At 35.3% G+C, this 19791-nt stretch overlaps 4 protein-coding genes across 8 annotated transcripts in view; 2 read left to right on the top strand and 2 right to left on the bottom strand.

Annotated features, from left to right (window-relative positions):
• LOC122529876 overlaps positions 1-11342 on the bottom strand; it is a 124459-nt gene extending 113117 nt beyond the window's left edge. The window contains exons 1-11 of one of the 2 annotated variants that reach the window (XM_043656379.1): positions 11066-11342; positions 10752-10885; positions 10390-10630; positions 10177-10293; positions 9323-9552; positions 7977-8186; positions 6675-6918; positions 5794-6068; positions 5389-5710; positions 4700-5170; positions 3496-3626 (exon numbers count right to left, since the gene is read on the bottom strand). In XM_043656379.1, coding sequence (XP_043512314.1) covers positions 3496-3626; positions 4700-5170; positions 5389-5710; positions 5794-6068; positions 6675-6918; positions 7977-8186; positions 9323-9552; positions 10177-10293; positions 10390-10630; positions 10752-10885; positions 11066-11201 — 2511 coding nt within the window. In that variant the 5' untranslated portion in view covers positions 11202-11342. Of the gene's footprint in view, positions 1-3495; positions 3627-4699; positions 5171-5388; positions 5711-5793; positions 6069-6674; positions 6919-7976; positions 8187-9322; positions 9553-10176; positions 10294-10389; positions 10631-10751; positions 10886-10941 lie in introns of both variants that reach the window. The other variant, XM_043656380.1, reaches the window with a different exon arrangement.
• Positions 11343-12781: 1439 nt separating this feature from the next.
• Positions 12782-14180, top strand: LOC122529871 (partner of Y14 and mago). Its single transcript, XM_043656369.1, has 3 exons — positions 12782-12940; positions 13215-13311; positions 13378-14180. The coding sequence occupies exons 1-3, from the start codon at positions 12910-12912 to the stop codon at positions 13895-13897; spliced, it is 648 nt and encodes a 215-aa protein (XP_043512304.1). The 5' UTR covers positions 12782-12909; the 3' UTR covers positions 13898-14180.
• Positions 14181-14289: 109 nt separating this feature from the next.
• On the top strand, positions 14290-15630 carry LOC122529870 (GATA zinc finger domain-containing protein 1). The gene is made up of 3 exons (XM_043656368.1): positions 14290-14900; positions 14989-15191; positions 15275-15630. The coding sequence occupies exons 1-3, from the start codon at positions 14625-14627 to the stop codon at positions 15486-15488; spliced, it is 693 nt and encodes a 230-aa protein (XP_043512303.1). The 5' UTR covers positions 14290-14624; the 3' UTR covers positions 15489-15630.
• LOC122529872 (AP-3 complex subunit sigma-2) lies at positions 15631-19426 on the bottom strand. Of its 4 annotated transcripts, none has more exons than XM_043656373.1 (3): positions 19422-19426; positions 17041-17424; positions 15631-16254 (listed from the first exon to the last, which is right to left on the bottom strand). In XM_043656373.1, exons 2-3 carry the CDS (start codon positions 17413-17415, stop codon positions 16132-16134), a joined length of 498 nt encoding a protein of 165 aa, XP_043512308.1. In that variant the 5' UTR covers positions 17416-17424; positions 19422-19426; the 3' UTR covers positions 15631-16131. The 4 variants fall into 4 exon arrangements, with proteins under 4 accessions (XP_043512308.1, XP_043512306.1, XP_043512305.1 ...); XM_043656371.1 differs by lacking the exon at positions 19422-19426 and adding an exon at positions 18213-18292; XM_043656370.1 differs by lacking the exon at positions 19422-19426 and adding an exon at positions 17502-17968.
• Between the last annotated feature and the right edge of the window lie 365 nt (positions 19427-19791).

Below are 19791 nucleotides of genomic sequence, written 5' to 3'. Positions count from 1 at the left end.
CTATTAGATTTGGTTTAACTCGATTCTCCAAGACTCACGAATACTGATACGTTTAAAGTTCTCCGGAGACTCACTAACCTTTAGGAAATTCTCTCTGATCCCGAGGCGAAATCTCGTTGAAAAGATAGGCGAAGATGGGCGAGCCAGAGGGAACGATTCGCGTAACAGACAGTAAAACAAAATCGCCGGCCATCGTGAGTGCTGGATCGTGTCCTTTCATTTACATGACTTTCATTCATCCGTCTCTGGACGAACAAAGTGTCTTCTGTCTAATTATGCCTCCGGGTTCGATCGAAAGTTCTCGCGGGAATACCGGGCAAAATTAAACTGTCGAAGACCAATTAAATTGCCATTTCGATAGATTGAAAAATTTAGGATAAAATTGGGCTTCAATCTTAAATTGTAACGCAAAATTCTAGAGCAATTTGAATTATCGTTCATAATTGTCTAGACACTTTCATTCATTGGAATATAATTCTCAATCTGATTCACAATTCAGAAATTGAGGAATCTGAAGATAAAGAATTTATACCAAGTAAAAAAAATAGTTCCACAAGAGAAGTTTGACAATTGTAAACGTCAATTTTATTATTATTGGCTTGTAAATATCAATTTGATATTAATATTCCATCATAAGGAATAAAATCCTTGGAATTTAATGTATTTATAATTTTGCAATTAATCAAAAACAAGCAAATATACTAATAATACTTTTGGATATTACGCGTTTCTTGAACTTTCCTCATTTATTTTTCAATCTCTTTAATTTTCAATTTTTATCTTCATAGACAAGTAAAACTGCTAAAATTAGGTTCTAGTTAAAATTATGCTTCCATCTTAAGTTAGATATAGAATTTCTGCACTAGGTCCATTTACCAGAACGTTTATATCTTTTAATTCTTTAGTCAGTTTAATTTTCGTCAGTACTTGATATAGGAGAAAATTATTTATTATTTCTCATGGGATATTTTTATTACGATCTTTCTGTTTGCGACATCGAGGAAGACTTGATTCGACGGGACTGATTCGATTCTCTTTCGAACATATCAATTGGAATAGAATTTCTTGCAATCATTTATCTATTAGATAAAAGATACTACAAACAATTATTGACCTTTTAAATATAAATAAAAAATTTGAAAATATAAAAAACTGCAATATGATTATATTTATGTAGGTGATACCGTGATATTTAGAAATTTTTCAAAATTTCTCTTTTCAATTCGGAAAGCAAATTTTCAAAATACTTTCTCTATGTATTATCTGCATTCTGTGCGGTTTTGCACTTTAAAATTCCCGACAAATTCATAGAAATCCGCCGTTTAGCTGCTATCTATACCATTTGCAAGATAAAGTGACTCCGATGTTAGGAGATAACACATATGACGAGACTTCTCGTCCGATCTATCGATATAAATTATTTGCGAGAGCATCGTTCCCATCGCTACCTGTACGAACATCATCGTTGTGGCAACAGCCTTTCTGTCGTTATTACGGTAACACGATCCTTTGAAGTAACGTCGCAGCCCCGATTTTACGATCTCTCCGTAAACCGAGGTTTCACTTCGCAGTTTCTCGTCGCCGGCTTTCCCGAAGCATTAAACCGGATTTCAAACTGCCGCTCGAAAATGCAAGAAAAACGGAAGTCGTTTTGACACGGACTAAAAAGCGGACTTGTCCGTAAAACGCGAACGTCTTTTTAGGCCGGCTCTTTGATTACGTTCTCGTTTCAATTTAATCTCAAACGTAGACGTCCCGGACATACGCGTTTTTTTCTACCGACTGCTCTCGTCCTTTCGAAACGTTAATTAACAATTACCGCTATGCGCACACCTATTTCTGATATGAAATAAACAGTTTATTTCATCCGAAACTAAGGGAGAAGATTTCAAAACTAAAGGAACAGAAAGAGACGAAAACTGGTTTCTCGAAGGCGACAACGCCGATCTTATAACAATACCATTTATAATAATCGCGGTCGATGCCGCAATAGCGTGCAGCCAGGCGAAATTTAATAAAACGAACGATTCAATATACACGTTCCATTAACGCTTATTTGCGCCTCGATTAAAAGTCAATTTATATTCGTCGAAGATTTATGCGAACGAAAGGAGGAACGATACACAAGGCAGGGGCAGGTCTCTTAACAGCGACGTGTGAGCGACGTTTAATTCGCGTTGTCAAGGAAGAAGACTCCTGTGGAGGGAGATAAACGTTCCTTCATCATACATATACATGTACATATGCGCATTCTGTCACGTCGTTGCACGCGTTTGAAGCTACGCGAAGGCTTGCTTTTTCTCGCCTCCACCGTTATAGCTGAGATTCAAATTTCAGTCAATCCTAGTCGATCCTAGCTTTCTGCCTCTGATTTTTCCCTTTGGTACTAACGACTGGATTCAATGGCATTCCACCAACACAAAATTCCTAAAAATCGATTCTAATCAACACAACTGAGCTAAACGCTATTGTCAGTGTCGCTGTGAAAAACTTGTTTGGATAAAAGGGTCTGAGACTTGATTTTCACCCACTACACTTGAATAAAATACAAATTCGATTCAATCTTTCGTTTCTTGCCTTCGATTCTCGCTGTCCGAATGAAAACGCAGTTGAATGGCCGATTCACCGGCAAGAAATTCATAAAGATCGGCGGTTTCAGCCAGAGTCCACGTTCCAGACTGATCCTAACACGATTATCAGCGTTACCATTGAATCGGCTGAGACTCGATTATATAAGCGGGAGATAATGGGTGGCGCGCGCGTCAGGGAAGAAGCGGATCTCGTCGGAAATGGCGCAACTCGAGAGAGAGAGAGAGCAGCGAAGTCTGCAGTTCCTTAGAGTTCCACGTTGATATTATTGTCGTGGAGAATCTGGCGTCGGTTCGACGTCGCGGCAACGTGTTCCCACGGCAGACGACCCTGTGAAATTACTGTCCGGGAATTGCCTTCGTGCACCGGAAATCCGTGATCGTCTAATCTAATGAAACTGCGCGAACTGTGTGTAATTAAGCTGCCTCGCGTCTGCTGCGCACGGAATGAAAGCCGAACCGAAACTCCAAACTGAGCAAACAGTAGGACGCGAAGGACCGTGGAACGCAAGTTTCACCGCGGAAATTACTCTGGCAAATAATCGGCCGTCGAACCTGGACCGCGTTCGCCACGATCCACGATACACCCTCGGTCAAAACACTTGAAATCGTCGAACCGCTCGTTTGAGACTGACACTGACTCGCTAAGGTGGCCAAACGACAATATATCCATTTGGCGACGTGAAATAAGATCGCTTAATCCTCCTCAATGATATGCAAATTTGCTCGACTATATCTTCCACTCGTTGCATGTAGCCTGGACTGGTTTACACTGGTGCAAAAAGTGTCGGAGAGTAAGTAGAACGGGAGACATTGAGTTAAAGTATAAAAGAGGTGGCGAGAGTTGAGGCGATAAAATCGCGAAAATATGAGAAGGGAAGGAACATAGGGAAGTTTGATGACTTACCCGGAACTTGCCGAGGGAGACCATAGCGGAGATCAGATCGCCAGGACCTCGGTGTCGAGCTCGCGATCTGCTCATCAACGCGACATACGTCAAAGGGCTGGTGTCCCTCAATTCCGTGTGTCCTGCAACCCCTAACAAAAATATTGATTTTACGCCACGTTCCAACCATATACCTAACTTACGTAAACGCCTCTGTGATCCGATGACCGAACATCGAGACACAGACTAGAAATTTGCCTACGTCACCCGAACAGCCGACGTTGATTTAAAACGCGAAGCCGAAACCGCTCTCCCTCTCCCTCTCTCTCTCCCTCTCCTCTCTCTCTCTCTCTCTCTCTCTCTCTCTCTCTCTCTCTTTGCCGAGCAGCTTGCTACTCGGTTGATCTATCGCTCGACATTTTCAGCTCGAATTTTACGTGCTCGCTCAACGTATGATATTCTCTCGCGACGTCAATGTAAATCTTTGTCTCTTCCGCGCGTTTAGCCTCGCTCAACCAACGACACTGCTCTTCAATTTTTAATGCCGGGCACGTATATTCTATGCGCGATCACGCCTAGATAGGACGACCGTCGAGAAAGGATTTTATTCGATAACCTCGAAAGCTGGGTAAAAGGATTCCGGCTGCTACCGTTCTACCGGTCCAACACGCGGACAATTTTAAGTCTCGCGAACAAAAGATCTCAGCAAGAAATGAAACGCTCGCGCGCATAAATCTTTATCAAACGGAGAGCGAATATTTTTCTGTTTATTTCCGCGGTTTCGCAAACAAAGCTTTTTACGCGGAAAAAAAAAGAAACAAAATTCCGACGAGCGACATGTTGGGGAAATTTTAGTGGAATTTTTTTTCGCCTCGGTTCAACGATATCGGCTCTTTTTCTCTCGTCGACGTGTAACGCCAAATGCCAACGCGTACGTAGCGCGGGAATAATTAATTTCGCTCAGTGTTATTAGCCGTAAGAACTTCAGACCGATGTTTTCGAACAACCGTTTCGAACCAAGTTTCACGTGAGTCTAATTAATTCTGTAAACTCGCGCCGAAATACCTTATTGCCTGTTATGTGACAAGTTTCTCTCTCGAGAAAAACGGTTTCTTACAGATATAGACGTTCAATGGTTCACGGAAATGGAAATAGAAAACTTACTGTAGAAGAACTCTTATATATAACTTATAAATTGGATGAAATAAACCGGCACTTTTCTAACCTTTATTCTCGACCGAAGTTCCTCGCAATTTCAATAAAGAATCAATTAACTCGCTAGTTCTGCAATGTATACTTTTTCTTCTCACGATCGTACTAACACTTCTAGCCTTGCTCCACGTGGAGAACGAGCTGAGACTTTTGTTCTCTGTAAAAGTTAAGTTGTATTTGATCGCCCTGTCCGTAGGAAGAAAAATCAGACGCAGAGAATTCCCCGAACGTTCGATCATTTTTGTCATATTCTCTGCCCAACGCCAACCCTTTGACAGATAGTCCACGAGTCCGTTAGCAGGTGATATTTCCTCGGTTATCACAGATTTACAGAACGTCGATAATGATTCCATCTCGGATGTATAGATCTCCTGTCGCTTCTTCCAAGATATCGCGCACCAACCATATTCGTGAAGACTGTTGAAAAGATTGTTCAGATACGGACGTAGAATGGGCTCGATATACTTTCGATCATAGTCCATGCCTTGAACAATGAAATGAAATTTCAGAACTGAAATAAAGTTCAGAATTTCATAAACTAGACTGCAGATGTTCGTGCAAATTTGAAGAAATAACATCTAATTTCTGTTTACATATTTTTTCCATTACGTACAATGCACTCTGTACATCTCCGTATCGTGAAATTTTTTCATAAAAGTTCATAAACATCTGCAGTCTATTCCTAAACAGACATTTCCCTACCAAAGTACAACCACTGTAAAAGCATTTTAGTCATTATTGGGAAAGCTTCCAGATCCGTATTGGCTGTTTCTCTATCCCTTCTAATAATATCAATTAACAATCCGACCGAATAATCGAATTGACTGCTCGTGTTGTAATGTTTTCTGCTTTTCGACTCTCCATGACGATTACGCATTCGCAACTTGCGTTCCGCTATCGGATGACTGTGGTTTTTGGCCTGTGTTAAAATTAGTTTCAACAAGAACACGAGATTCTCCACTTGTTCCGTAGTACAATAGGATAATTCCGGGAAATTCGAGTAACTACGACTGTCCAAGTGGTCCTGTCAATGTACAAAGCAATTCTTTTTCATTCCAATCGACAGCTGTAACAAGCTGTAACGACATTCTGTCATGGCAATTCTACCTGTAACAAAGTGTCCTTTGCTCGCAGCACTTGTTTCAGAATCATACTAAAATATTCCAATTGTTTCTGGCTATATCCGTAATCCTCATTAGGATTTCCTCTGGGCAACGTGGCAATGATGTCTCGCCATCTAACAATGAGCTCGCTCTCCATAATGTCTAAAGATCTTGGTACATCGCGTATCATGGAGAAGGAACGATAATGAAGCGTTTCCAAGTAAAATTCTAACAATCGATAATCAGAGGTGTAAGCATCCTCGTGGTACGATATTCCGCCTTTAAAATATAAAAAATATAGTCTACAGGCTATAAATAAATTATTAGCTATTATATAGAGTGGTGGGCACTCAGATCTCAATCTCGAAACGATATGATATTTTTCGAAAGTTTTCCAGTATCGAATTTCATCCGAAATGCTTGATAACTCATCGCTAGTTGTAAACTATCAACTATGGATAATTGAATTCCAACCGCGCACGATCGTACCGGGAAATTTTCAGGCATCTTAATTAAATCTCTCTGCGATTAAATAGTAAACACATCGTTGAACACAGTAAGCGTGTCACGAATAAACGAGTGATCCAGCGTGCAAAACGCGATGAAAAACGCGCGGTACGATCGACGAAATGTATAGACGAACTTACGTACGCTTATGAATACGTACAAATTGCCGATACTTTCGAAGTGCAACAATAATGGTATACGTCACTATCGCTAATTAAAAATTTCCATGGAAACCAGATGATCGAACGCCGCGCGTATCGCCAAAATATTGATTGTCGTATGAAAAACAGGAGGCAAAAAGAAATCGGATTGGAACGTGCTCGAAAACAACACCAGATCCGTTCTTCCAACACGCCCTTTTTACTCAAACTGAATTACCTCTCACGCACTGTAGCATCACGTTGCAGCGCGGATGAAAGTAACACCTTAGGCTCTGGCATTTCAGAGCAGCGACCAACTCGTCCAACGCTAACAGAACATGACACGAAAGGGTATCAGGCGCCCAGCTCGTCAGCGGATCCGGTCCTGCCCTTTCCAGAGACCATCGATGCACAGTTCTCAGAATGTGTCTGGAAACCACTCGTAAACGATCTGGAGACGAGGAACTTTTTTTCCTCGTTACCTAAGAAAATTTCATCTAGCATTTTTACACTGCGAATATTTATGTATCCGCGAGGAGTTTAAGGATGCAAAAATATACATCGAATACGAACATATGTAATTATGGGAAATTTAGGAATGCAAAAATATGTAAAATTCAAACGTAATATGCAAGGAATATATTAAGTTAAGTATATTATTATTCTATCTAAAAACGTCTGTGCTTCAATCTTTCACATTTTCTCATCACGTTCATAAAAATATGAATTCGTCTGAATACCCGCAGCTACGAACAATCATCGTTGAAATAAGAATTGCGATCGATAAAGTGGAACGAAACTAATCCGGGAGTAAAGCAGGAAAAGAAAAAAAATTTCAGAAATAGATTCAAGTTTTCTCATTACGTATTCATCGATGCTGCACATTCGAGAGAGCAGATAAATTATTATCGGATCCATAAATTATTGACAACAACATTTTTATTAAATAGCTGAGAACGTGATGGCGTGGCCCGAGAGAATAACCCCAGGCCCAACTTCAACACCAACAGGGTAGACTCTCTCTGTATTGTGAAAAGATGGTAAGAGGGAAAAAACAAGACTGGTTCACGTCGGAGAAAAAATGACTCGCATTTCAGAAATAGGCCAAAGAATCGGAGATCGCGTGACTGCAAGCACGCCTGTCTGCGGATACGATGCACGTGGCTAGACACACATTGAATTATTGTCGTCGTATGAAGTCAGTCGTTGTTTTCCTGCGAGGACGTACAAAAATATGAAATGTACCTAACATTCCCATAGATGAAAACGTCAAAAGAAACAGACTCCATCGCGAAAAAATCTCTAGAGCCTATTGCAAATCCGACTGGAAATCAAATTTAAAACATTACATCTAACATCTCGTCGTGCTATATGTACAGTGAAGTGGAATCGAGTAGGATCGAAGTTTTAACCTAATCTTCAACTTGCATAGAACGATTAAACATGTTGTACATTACAAGACACTGTCAATCTTTAATAGAATTAACCTCTAGGACGATTTTTAATAAGAAGTAACTTGCAAAGTATTTTGAAGAATCACCTTTGATCTCATTGATAAATTCAAAGTATGTCCTTCGCGCAGCTGGTACAAAATTTCTAGAAGCACAGATTCAGTGAGGACTGGTACACTGTCGGCGGCATAGTGTTGACTCATAATTTTCTCGGCTGCCGGAACACGTACTCTCCAGAGAGTTGCTCGGTTTTCGCAACGTGCACCACAATACGGACCAACGGCCACCGCGTACATGCCCTGGAACAGCGTCGACAAACAGATGACACGAAACAAACGAATCTGTCCATTTATGCAAGAATATGGAGATTGCCTAGCGCTCCGTCTCGCTCCTTCTCTCTTAAAAATTCCAAAACGAAAGAGTAATTCGGGCGTGCATACTTGGGAAAAATTCATTTGCCTTTCCTTTTCCATTAACACATCAATCGTATAAAGTAGCGCCAGCGAACGAGTTAATCCATTTAAATGGTTACTAACTCTGTTACGTTAGCGGAATGAAAAGAGGAGGCCCGCGCGTGGCGAAACGATATGCCAGTCTCTCGTTCGTTAATTTAATTTGCCAACAAATTGGTTGAGTCGCTAATAATTTTAGCTAAATCAAGGATTTACTTTGCGGGTCTCATGCAAATCGATGTTTCAAGTAATTCTCGTTTCAACGATATGCGAAACAAGTATGTGCATATCGTCGTCGGTTGCGGTTACGCATTACACGAGCCATACACTCAACAACGCGTCACGATACCACGGAGAACCGATAGATCGTTAGAGTGCAGCCAGGAATAATAAAAGGCCGCGTTCGCATCGCTTATTGCGGGGAACGCAATGCTTATTTCGGCACGGGAGCTCCGATGAAAAGTGTGAAACAGAATTTGACGAGAGCTCTCGAGAATTTTCGCGTGGAAGGTAATTCCAATGCCGCATATTGGAAACAAGTGCACTCGAAGCACCTCATTCAAGAAAACCTGCGCGTTTTTATTACTGCATTCTCCGACTGAAAACGTATAGTTTTTCTGTTTATTCTGCCTCTCTTTTCGGAAGTTTTATCGATGGTTGGAGCCTCGTGAGAGGAGACTTTTCAGAATCGCTTATCTACGAACGATACAATGAGAATAATCAATGCTCTAATTACATGACGCATGCGTAAAACACGAGTCAATAAACTTTACTTTTCGATACTTTTGTATTCGCGAAATAGAGCGGAACAAGTGCCGACTACGCGATAATGAATTCGAAACTTGATGAACAGGTCGTGATCGATCGATAATAAAAACATAAAAATAAAATTAAGGAGTATGCTAACTGATATCGTATCGCTTGATTGTCTTTTCTTTTTTTCTTTTTTTTTCTTTTTTTTTTTTTTGTATATATATACTAACACTTTGCGCTGCAGTATAGTGAAGAAGAGCGTCACAATGATAGAGTGGTATTCGTTGAGGATAGTCGATTAAACTAGGCCATGACGACACTCCAATACCGATTAGTAGCCTGACCTCAACTTCGTGAGCTTTAAATCCATCCAACCCGATTCTAAGCAGTATTCCACCAGAATCTTCGATCATGGCCACTCGATGACTTCTCGGTTCCGGTAACGATCCATCTGAAACGGCTGCAAACAATTACACGATGCCGTTATTATCTGGGGTGTATTGTTAAAAACCACATCGTTAGCTGCGGTTATTATTTCACACGAGATACAGTACAATTTGATTTATAACAGGCTCCTTAATACGGTTACACGGAAACTAGCCATACTTGCTGAGCGCTCGTTATTCTAAATCCCTTACAGTCGTTATTAAACAACTTTGCTCAAGCGTCGTGTCCTGATTTATTAAACGCCCGGTATATCGAATTACCAAATTACCTCGTGCGTCGGTTATTTAGTACAAACAGAGAGAATAACAGGGAATCAAGAATAAAAAAGACAATGAAAAGAAAGCAGACGAATCGTCGAGAAAGGTTTGGGAACACGCGTGAAACCGAGACTATGTTGATAAGAGGCATGAAATGAGGAATTGGAGTGGATGATAACAAAACGGTGAAAATTTTATTTTTGCTTACCATTTCTCGACAAGTGGCTTTTGTCTACAACAGAGATAAATAAACGCACGGCAATGTTTCAAGACGGAACATTTCAAAGCTTGAAAGTTATCTGTGAAAAGAATTTATCGCGCATTTCTATCGTCCCTAATTAACGGAGCCGTTTAAATTTCCTGATAATTTAAGACGTTACCTAGCCCGTAGAATATTCGATTGTGGTCTGGTTGCTTCAGTATTTTGTCGAGAGTTTCAGCATCGACCACTTGACCAGGTGAGACACAAATTCTATCATCTGCCGGGTCACCAACGTCTGAAACAGCGACTTCGCATTTTTCTCCGCTTAATTTATTCAATTACATTGCGAATTATTTCCCAAACTAAAGAGTCCTAGAGGTATACGAAATACCTCGTTTAATAGCTGTAGCCAATAAATTTGCTAATTTGGCTTTTACAAGATCCCTCCTCAATCTTCCCGCGACATCCATGTACTCCCGCCAAACTTCCGCTCCAACGTCAAGCACCTTCAACCGAATAAAGCCTGGTAGAGAAGCATCCTCTTCGACGCACACTACCGAACGTCCCTGCTCAGGACCTACACTGGAAGTCGACAATGCATCTATCCGCAGCAGATATTCGAATTTAGCTTGCTGAAAAGGAGAGGAAAAAAAATGATTTGAAGATACTGGTACTACCTCTTCGAAGTTTACCAGCTTCCTAATTGTTGTTATTATTATAATTCCAGAATTTCCGATTTCCTCATCTTTTTACCTTTATTCGCCGCGGTTCGTTTAATGAAACGAGAAACATAGATGAAAATCTTCGATCGAGGTTAGCAGCGCCTCGCATCAAGCGTTGAACCAATCTTTCCACGATAGCTTCGATCGCAATAACATTCGAGGAATCTACAACAAATTCGTTCGATTGAATATTCGACGAAGAAAAAACTTTGACAGCTTACAATTTTCTCTTGAATTCAATATTTTCGTTATTTTCGTTATTTTCGACGTCTCTGCGGTCGTAGTCTTTCCATTGTTTGCCAAATCAAAAAGCAAGATTTATCGAGAAGCTCGTTAAACATTCACCATTTTGAGACTCGTCGACCAGTTTGGAGAAATACGTGTTCAGATTGTGCAGTTGATCCTTGGTGAAAGTAAGCTTCGTGGCCATTAACCGAATACCGCCCTTCTTGTACGATGGTCCACTAGGCGCGCAACCCATCTTGTTCCGAAAGAAAGACAACGAAACTTGTGATAAATTTATTGTAAATTTGGTATATCGTTCAGAATTATAAAGCAATCAATATTTTCGAATTAAAAGAAGAAATGGACATTTTCAAGAAAGAATGTATCACGTATATTTCCTGTGATCCTTACCATATAACTTGCCTTTAAGATAATCGAAAACTTTTTGAAACAAATTATGTGTAAGACATTCTACAAAAATAGTGATTTCAATTCTTAGATTCTATGTATACAGGTATACATGTATTTCTATCAATTTGCGACACTTGTAATAGCAACCCTCCTTCTTGTTTGACATCCTTCGTTCCACATTATCTTAAGTAACACTTAAATGTAAACTAAAGAATGTAATATATACAATCATGTAAAACATTTTTTATCACACTCGAAGACAAAAAAATTCACTTTTAATACTCACGTACCTTCGGAAGGACGATGAAGTCACAAGTATAGATTCACGGCAAACACTGAACGAACACTATATCATGGAGCAAAGCCACCGAATGACGTTTCCATTCCATCCGGAAAGATATTGACACTCTGCAATCGTGACCATGTAAATGCACCGAATGCCAATTATTATTCAGCAGATCGGCTAACAATACCATCACAGTGTTCGGTCACCGGAATTACTTCCGATCCTGATTGTGTGTGCTTGACTTCCGCTCCCATGAACGTGTATCCGTTGCCTCCTATACATTATGTTACCATTACAATGTTTCCAAACTACTTATACATATAAAATCTTCCAGTTCACTCTATAAAAATCATAAGTCTATAAATTATCATTAAATTATTAAAATATAAACAAAAAGTTTTATACAAATATATTACCATTATTATTTTGGATTAACTATGATCAACAGGAATTTTGGCTTCTAGATACTCAATCTTAATATGTACAAAAAAGTAATAATTGTTACTATGTCGATATAACCAGTGTCTCAGAAATGTAATTAACTTGCAAAAAACATATAAATTAATACATCTATTATATCTCACGACAATTATATCTTTCATGAAACAAGCTTGTCAATAATAGATTTTATAATTCTAATTATATATAATTTAAATTGAAAATATAAAAACATTTCTAACAATTTTATTTTTATCAATGTGATTTTAAAATTTTATACACCACATGTAATTCTTAAGTTCCAATAATTTTAGAAATAATTTTAACATTAAATTTTTGATATGTAGTTTGAATACATGCGATATAAACTATATAATCTGAAAGTTATAAAGATAAAATAGCATCATAGCTACGGAATATTAATTAAATATATTTTATCTCTCTCTCTCTCTCTCTTTCTCAACTCACTGAATCGATAACGTTGGAAATGACACTACAATGATAATGAATTTATTAAAATAATCTCCTAGCTTATTTTTTTTTTTTTTTTAACAATCGTAACAAAAATTTTCAGCTATCTTTGATTAATATGTCACATGTTGATATTAGCATAATTGCGAAATAAAATTCATCTTAAAGATGTTACTAAAATAATGACATAGTAGTGACATCTTACAATCGTACAGAATGTATATGTATTGTTAATTTCAAAACACGGGTATCTCTCAAGAGTTGAGGTCCTCACGATCGCAAAATGGCACGCGGATAGTAAGAATTATTAAGAAATATAATAAAAAATATTCACGGCGAACGATCGTACCGAGTAACGATGGCGTCGGCTTATATTAAAGATGAACAAGGTGATCAATTTTGTATTCGATCATTGGATTTATTTTAGCTATTGCATTATTTATAACCTGTAACATGTAAACAACCTTTATTCCACAAAATTCTAGTCAAGTTCTGATGTTCATTTTTCATAAAATTATTCATAAATATTAAAAATACTTTAAATAAGATATAGTTGCTGTCTTGGATGAAATTCAATTGGTGGAACCAATATAACAAAGATAATTAAAAAATATGCTTATATTAATTCATAAAATTCATTTTTTATAACAAATTCTCTTATAGGTGGAACATTTATCCCAGCCAGTCAACGTCCAGATGGTACATGGCGTAAGCCACGCCGTGTGAAAGATGGTTATATACCACAAGAAGAAGTTCCATTGTATGTAATAATTTATAGAATATTATTAAACCTTTTTATGTAATATTACTATCATTTTCTTTTCAGATATGAAAGCAAAGGTAAACAGATAAAGAATAAACCTATGTATCCAATAGGTGCAAGTCCAGAATTCATAGCAGAGCATAAAGCTAAACAAGAAGCATTATTAGCAGCAAAGTCTAAAACTGTCCCTGGTGCTCAAGTTAAAACAGAAGTTAAAAAGAAAAAGAAAAAAAATAAAAACAAAACAACTGAACGTGTAGCAGAAGAACTGGCTAAAACTACACTCTCTGAACCGGATCAAAAGAAAGAATTATTATCACAGAACACTAAACCACAAACTAATATAAAAACTAGTAATCAGACTTCAGCAACTAAACTAAATGTTTCAACACATTCTGAAGCTTCTACACCAGATCCACAAAAGAGATTGAAAAATCTAAGAAAAAAGATCAGAGAAATTGAAACATTGGAAGAAAAGATAAAAAATGGACTGTTAAAAAATCCAGAAAAAGAAATACTTGATAAGTTGGCAAGAAAAGCTGAAATTTCAAAAGAAATAAAACGATTAGAAGCAAGTCAATAGAAAAAGAAAGTTGAAGAAAAATATATTTACATACTTTCATGAAATATCACTTTATAGTTGTACCTAAACAAATGTGTGTTCTTCAGATTTTTAAAAATTTTGACATGATTTTAATTTTGATGTAATATCACAGTTTCATCCCCTTTATACAGTAAATGAATAGCAATATAAAGATGTACATTTATACACAGAAGATAAAAATTAAATACAATGAGAATTTAGTATGCTATAACATCACTATGTGAAAGACCAATCAGATTTAATAAAAATTGTTTTTGCATATTATATGTTGTTATTAATATCATCAGAAATAAATATTATCTCTATTGTAATGAACTTCATTTATATTTCTTAAAATCCTAACAAATTTAATGAAACTTTAAGTACTAGGGATTTTGTATGATGGACACACTGGCTAGCTTTATTTTCTCAACAGCTGCTGAAATTCCTATACTGCAATACCCTGTGTTTGCAGTTTACTGTATACAATCGTGTTTAGTGTGGTTTATTATGTGAAAAATGAAAAAGATTCATGTAAATATTTTAGTAGCTTCGACACAGTTTTGTAGATGGAAGTCAATGATTTTTATTTAGTATCACACTATGTACAATTAAAATGATATTTAGTGGAATTCGAGTGATAAAATTGAAACGCAGATTGAAAGTAACGATTGACGATTGACTACCGATGGATAAATAACTAACGAGATCAACTAATTAAAATTCGATGCCTCTCGGCAATAAACCCGAATGTGTCAAGTGTGGGACTCGAGAAACCCCGCTTTGGCATTCAACCGAAACAGGTAATCTTTGTAATGATTGTCTTGAAGAAGAGAGAAATTCTGAAGCAACTTCAAACGTAAAAAACGAAGAGGAGGATAAAGCAGGATCGTTAAAACCTACCAGAAGAAGTACAAGGATTACAAGATATTGCAATTCTAAATCAGTTCCACACAAGATTATACCTAAAGGAAAAGGAAGAAGAAATTTATTCAAAAGAACTGTATGTTCTTTGATTTTCTAATTAATATTCTAATAAATATTCAAAAATAAATGTATAATTTTGTCTTTCTTTCTTTTTTTGCTTTTAGCCAGTCAAAGCACCAACAGCCACAGCAACTCCAGTTACTAGCAATTATGTATTTTATAAGGGCACATATTTTCAAGTAGGTGATATAGTTTCTATGCAAGATATTGATGGAGGAATTTATTATGCTCAAATTCGTGGTTTACTCACGGATCAATACTGTGAAAAAAGTGCAGCTGTCACTTGGCTTTTGCCTACTACAGCAAGGTAGATGTTATAATCAAAATATGTAATGATTTATTTATTGGCTTTGATATACCAAAACTAATAAAATTATGTATTTTATTTAGTCCACCACCTGATGAAGGATTTAGTCCTGAGACATATATTATAGGACCAGAAGAAGATCTGCCACGTAAATTAGAATGTATGGAATTTGTAATGCATGCTCCATCAGATTATTATAAACTAAAAAATACACCATATCCACCACCACTTACAGAAAGAGGTACTGGATTTATATGGACTACACTTAGAAATGAAATTGCTACATCTAAAAAATAAACGTTTATTTTTTAAGTTATTATAAAATTTTTTAAGTTAATATTTGAGTTTATTTACGTGGTGTACAAGGATAAAACAAAATAACTACAGTGTATTTATAACTGTTCAAATTTTTTAAAAAATAAAAATTATCATGAATATATATTATTGTAATATTTATTACGTTGTTTGTTTATACAATGTAACATTATCATTTAATATTATTTTTGAAAATAATTAGACTGAAGTGCTCAGAAATGGTAGCATTAAATATACTGCTTTAAAGATAACAATAAAAATGCAATTTCATTAATATTACATGAGGCTATGTAAGAATGATAATACAACCTCTGTAAAATATAGTTCAGTATTTATAAAATTACCTTTTTTCATGTATCGAATATTATATTTTCAATATTCCAAAAATCCTTGTGTTTAAAGTCAGATATAAACAATTTTCTGAATTTCATAATATAAATCCTTCTTCAAGACTCTTCATTGTTCAACTCTGATACTGTTGAGGTGAGATATATGAAGAATTTGTGGAGAGTATTGGTGCATTCTCATTTACTTGAAGGGAGGGGAAAAAAATCCTTGTAGTATCACTTGCATTTGGAATTGTAGTTGAAACCAGTCAGCTTGGAGCCAACGAAGTAACGGCTGGTCAGAATTTGAGATCTTTTATAGCTTGTGGTAAATCAGGCAACTTCATCTCCTTTATCTGTTGTGGTATGTTCATATTCTTGACAGCAGAAACAGCACGCGCCGGCGCTGCTGTGATTCCTGCCTGCACATACCATATGGATGGAAAAAAATGGAAAACGGAAAAATAAAGGATTTTTGAACTTAAATTAATTAATAGAAGTAAATACAAATAAATAGCTACGCAGTACACATTTTATTCTTAGAGCATGGCGACGTATACATTTGCATTAAGGCACTATTACCGAGCAGACATTTACAAACGACTTAGCACCATCATGCGTGTTATGAGTATTTATTTTTGTAAAAGCAACGAAAGATTCATGTTTTGAAATTCTTGGTGGAAAAAAAAAATGGAATGAATGTGTACAAAATGATCTGAATTTTTACTGCCGATTTACTTAGGGAGGGGGCCCCAGAAGGACAAACGGACGAGGTGAGCAAGATCGTCCTGATTTGTAAGTTCCCTAAAATTCATGTTAGGTCAATCAGTTCTACCACCATATGAAACTGCACTACGAAACATTCCGATGCATGCACAGCTAATGAATAAACTGCAATAGGCTTATTAACTTCTTCAAGCCCAGAAGACTTTTTTATAAGAAATTGAATTCTTTTTTTTTTTATTACTTTATTTTATTACTTCAAAAATTTCAAGACGATAAAATTTCATTGGGCCCAAAAAGTTGAGGGATGTTTGCATAAATTAGTCATTACAACTGTGATTTAGTAATTTAAACTGTATCACAGTGCACTGCTATATTATATACAAAATTTGTTATCTTTAATATTCATGAATTATATAAGTAAAGCTTAAACGTACAACACATACTGATATTTCTTAAATACCAATTATAAAAATATTACTTACCTCTTGTTTTTCCAATTTGTTTTGATCTTCAATTCTTGTAAGTATCTCAGTCATATTGGTCTCCAAAACCATTCCACCCATCACTAATTCATTAAGTATATAATGAACTTTATCTACATGAAAGATAAGGTCGAGTTCACATACATTCTCAAAACATTTATCCAATGTTTCAACAAAAACTTGTATTAAATCTAAAATTCCCAACTCTGATTCTGAGCTATCAACACAGAATACAAAAAATAATGTAGCATAATGTCGATAAATCAACTTGTAGTCGGATCCACCTATTAAACTTCCACCTTCTAGAAAATTACAAACATTATCGTCTCTCTTTGAAACTAGTTGAAATGTTTCTTTTATTATCTGTTGTTGCATGTCCTCATTCTGAAGAAAAAAAGACACAGTTTATTAAATTTTACAGAGAACTGTAATAACAAAATACTAGTTATTGTTATACTTACAAAATATTGATAGAATTTAGAAAGTCTAGGCTTTCCATGATTATTAAATACTAAAATAGCTTTAATCATGATTTACAATCAATTAAAAAAAATAAAATCTAATTTTATTCTTGAGAAAAACAAACGTTCTTTTCATTTATAGAGGTTAGTTTCAAACGTCAAAAATATACTTTAGAAAAAATATTTTCTTTCGTTTAATATTTTATTATCAAAGAAATTCATAATAACAAATATTTAATTTAGAGAAATAGACATTTACTTAAAATTTAAACAAATAAGTATTTCATTTTACAGCTGTCACTGTATTTATGCATTATTTTTCTTTCTACCTTTTTTAATCTTTTTATTACACGTAACGTTAACACGAACAATTAGTATACTAATTTATACAATAATTTTAAAAATATCTTGAAAATTATGAACAATTAAATGCAATTAACCAAAGTCACAAAAGAAAGAAATCTTTCTATGCAAACGTTCCTAATATTCATGCAAACACTATACCATGAACGAAGTATAGAATAGATATATCACTCAACAAAATTTTTGATTCGACGTTTCTTCATTACCGATTACACATGTTTCAAATAAATTTCAGGGTATTGTAATATTATCTTGGTTAACGATATTATTTTATATTATTAATCATAGGAGCAATTTATATTTTCTAATTTTAATATAAAATTATAAAATCCAAAGATATTAACGTGCTATTCTATACCTCGTCTCTGCAGAATATTCACGCGCAATCGCAGCCATTAGCTTATATTATTTATTACATAATTCATAATTGTATCACATATAGTGGTGCAATTAGTAATTATACAAATAATACAATTGCCCAGGTCCCACCACGTGGAGGTGCTGCGAATGGAGACCCTCCCTAACCACGGTCCCATCCACCCTCCATTTACGCAAAAAATTTACTCATTTAACAAATTCTCCTTTTGGCATTCGTTTGTAAAGTGTTCAATCCTTTGACCATTTTACAAAACAAATAGCAGAAGGAGCTTTAACTAAAACCGACGCGAAAATCTAAGACTTAAAGTAACATTTAAATTTTAAACTAAGATTATAATTCTATGTGAGATAATATTATCATTATGAAAATGTTGAATAATTGATGCTAAAGAAAAAAAAAATACATCACATAAAGAATTATATTATTTATCTACTTTACATCTACTTATTTACTTAAATAGCAGTACTTAAGCATGCATTTAATTACTATGATATTAATATACTTATTAAGCACAAGCAATAAGCGAAATTAGCAATATGTGTTAAGCAATATATCTACTTTTACTAACAAATGTATATTTAACTACAATAGAGGTATGGGGAAGGGACAATAAGTATTGTATGAAATAAATCTTTCAGAATTTATCTGATGTATTTCCTATCTAAATCCTGAGAAAGAGTAAAAGGCATGAATAGGGTATGTTATTGGACATGATATGAAATCTGAGTCTTCTGTTGATGAAATGATGAGTCTTCTGTTGATGAAATAATGAGTCTTCTGTTGATGAAATAATGAGTCTTCCGTTGATGAAATGGTGAGGAGTCTTCTGTTCTGATATCATAATAATTCCTGAAACAAATCTAAAGCACAAAAAATTTAGTAAAATTCTGCAAGACGTTTAATTATTAATTACCAATAAGGGGGGATCCTCTTATATTTATTTCTACTCCTTTACTCATTTTCTTTCATCCTTATTATTCCATTTCATTCCATTTTGAATTATCATTTATATGTATCCCGTTCATTTCATATTTATATATATTTGTATATTTGGAACTTTCAATAAGTTAATCGATCTGTAACAAACTTATTTATTGAATTAGTATTTTAAAAAACTGGCTGAATGAAAATCATATTAAACACAATATAAATATATATAAATTAAATTATTATTTCACAAAATATTGATTCGTGATTAATAATTTCGAAATTGTTATTCAAATATTTCAAATATTTTATCTTTTTTTTTTTAATGAGATATGAAATTATTTACAAAACCCATTCCAAAATCATAACAATTATAAATCATATTATTATTACAGCAATATTACAGTAATATTAATATTACAGCATTATTATTACAGCAATATTACAGCAATAGAAAAATATTCTTATTAAGAAACAGATATATTTTTAACAGTATGTTTAATACCAAATATTTTGGTAATAAGAAGTGCTGAAAAAGAAAATAAATAAGTAACCAGAAAAGTTACTAAAATACAATCAGTATCCACTCAATATAAATCTGAACGACGAACAGAGAGTGGA

Source organism: Frieseomelitta varia, unplaced genomic scaffold (assembly GCF_011392965.1).
Source record: "Frieseomelitta varia isolate USP_RPSP 00005682 unplaced genomic scaffold, Fvar_1.2 scaffold_313, whole genome shotgun sequence".
Classification (NCBI taxonomy): Eukaryota; Metazoa; Arthropoda; class Insecta; order Hymenoptera; family Apidae; genus Frieseomelitta; species Frieseomelitta varia.
This window is presented reverse-complemented; position numbering and strand designations above follow the sequence as displayed.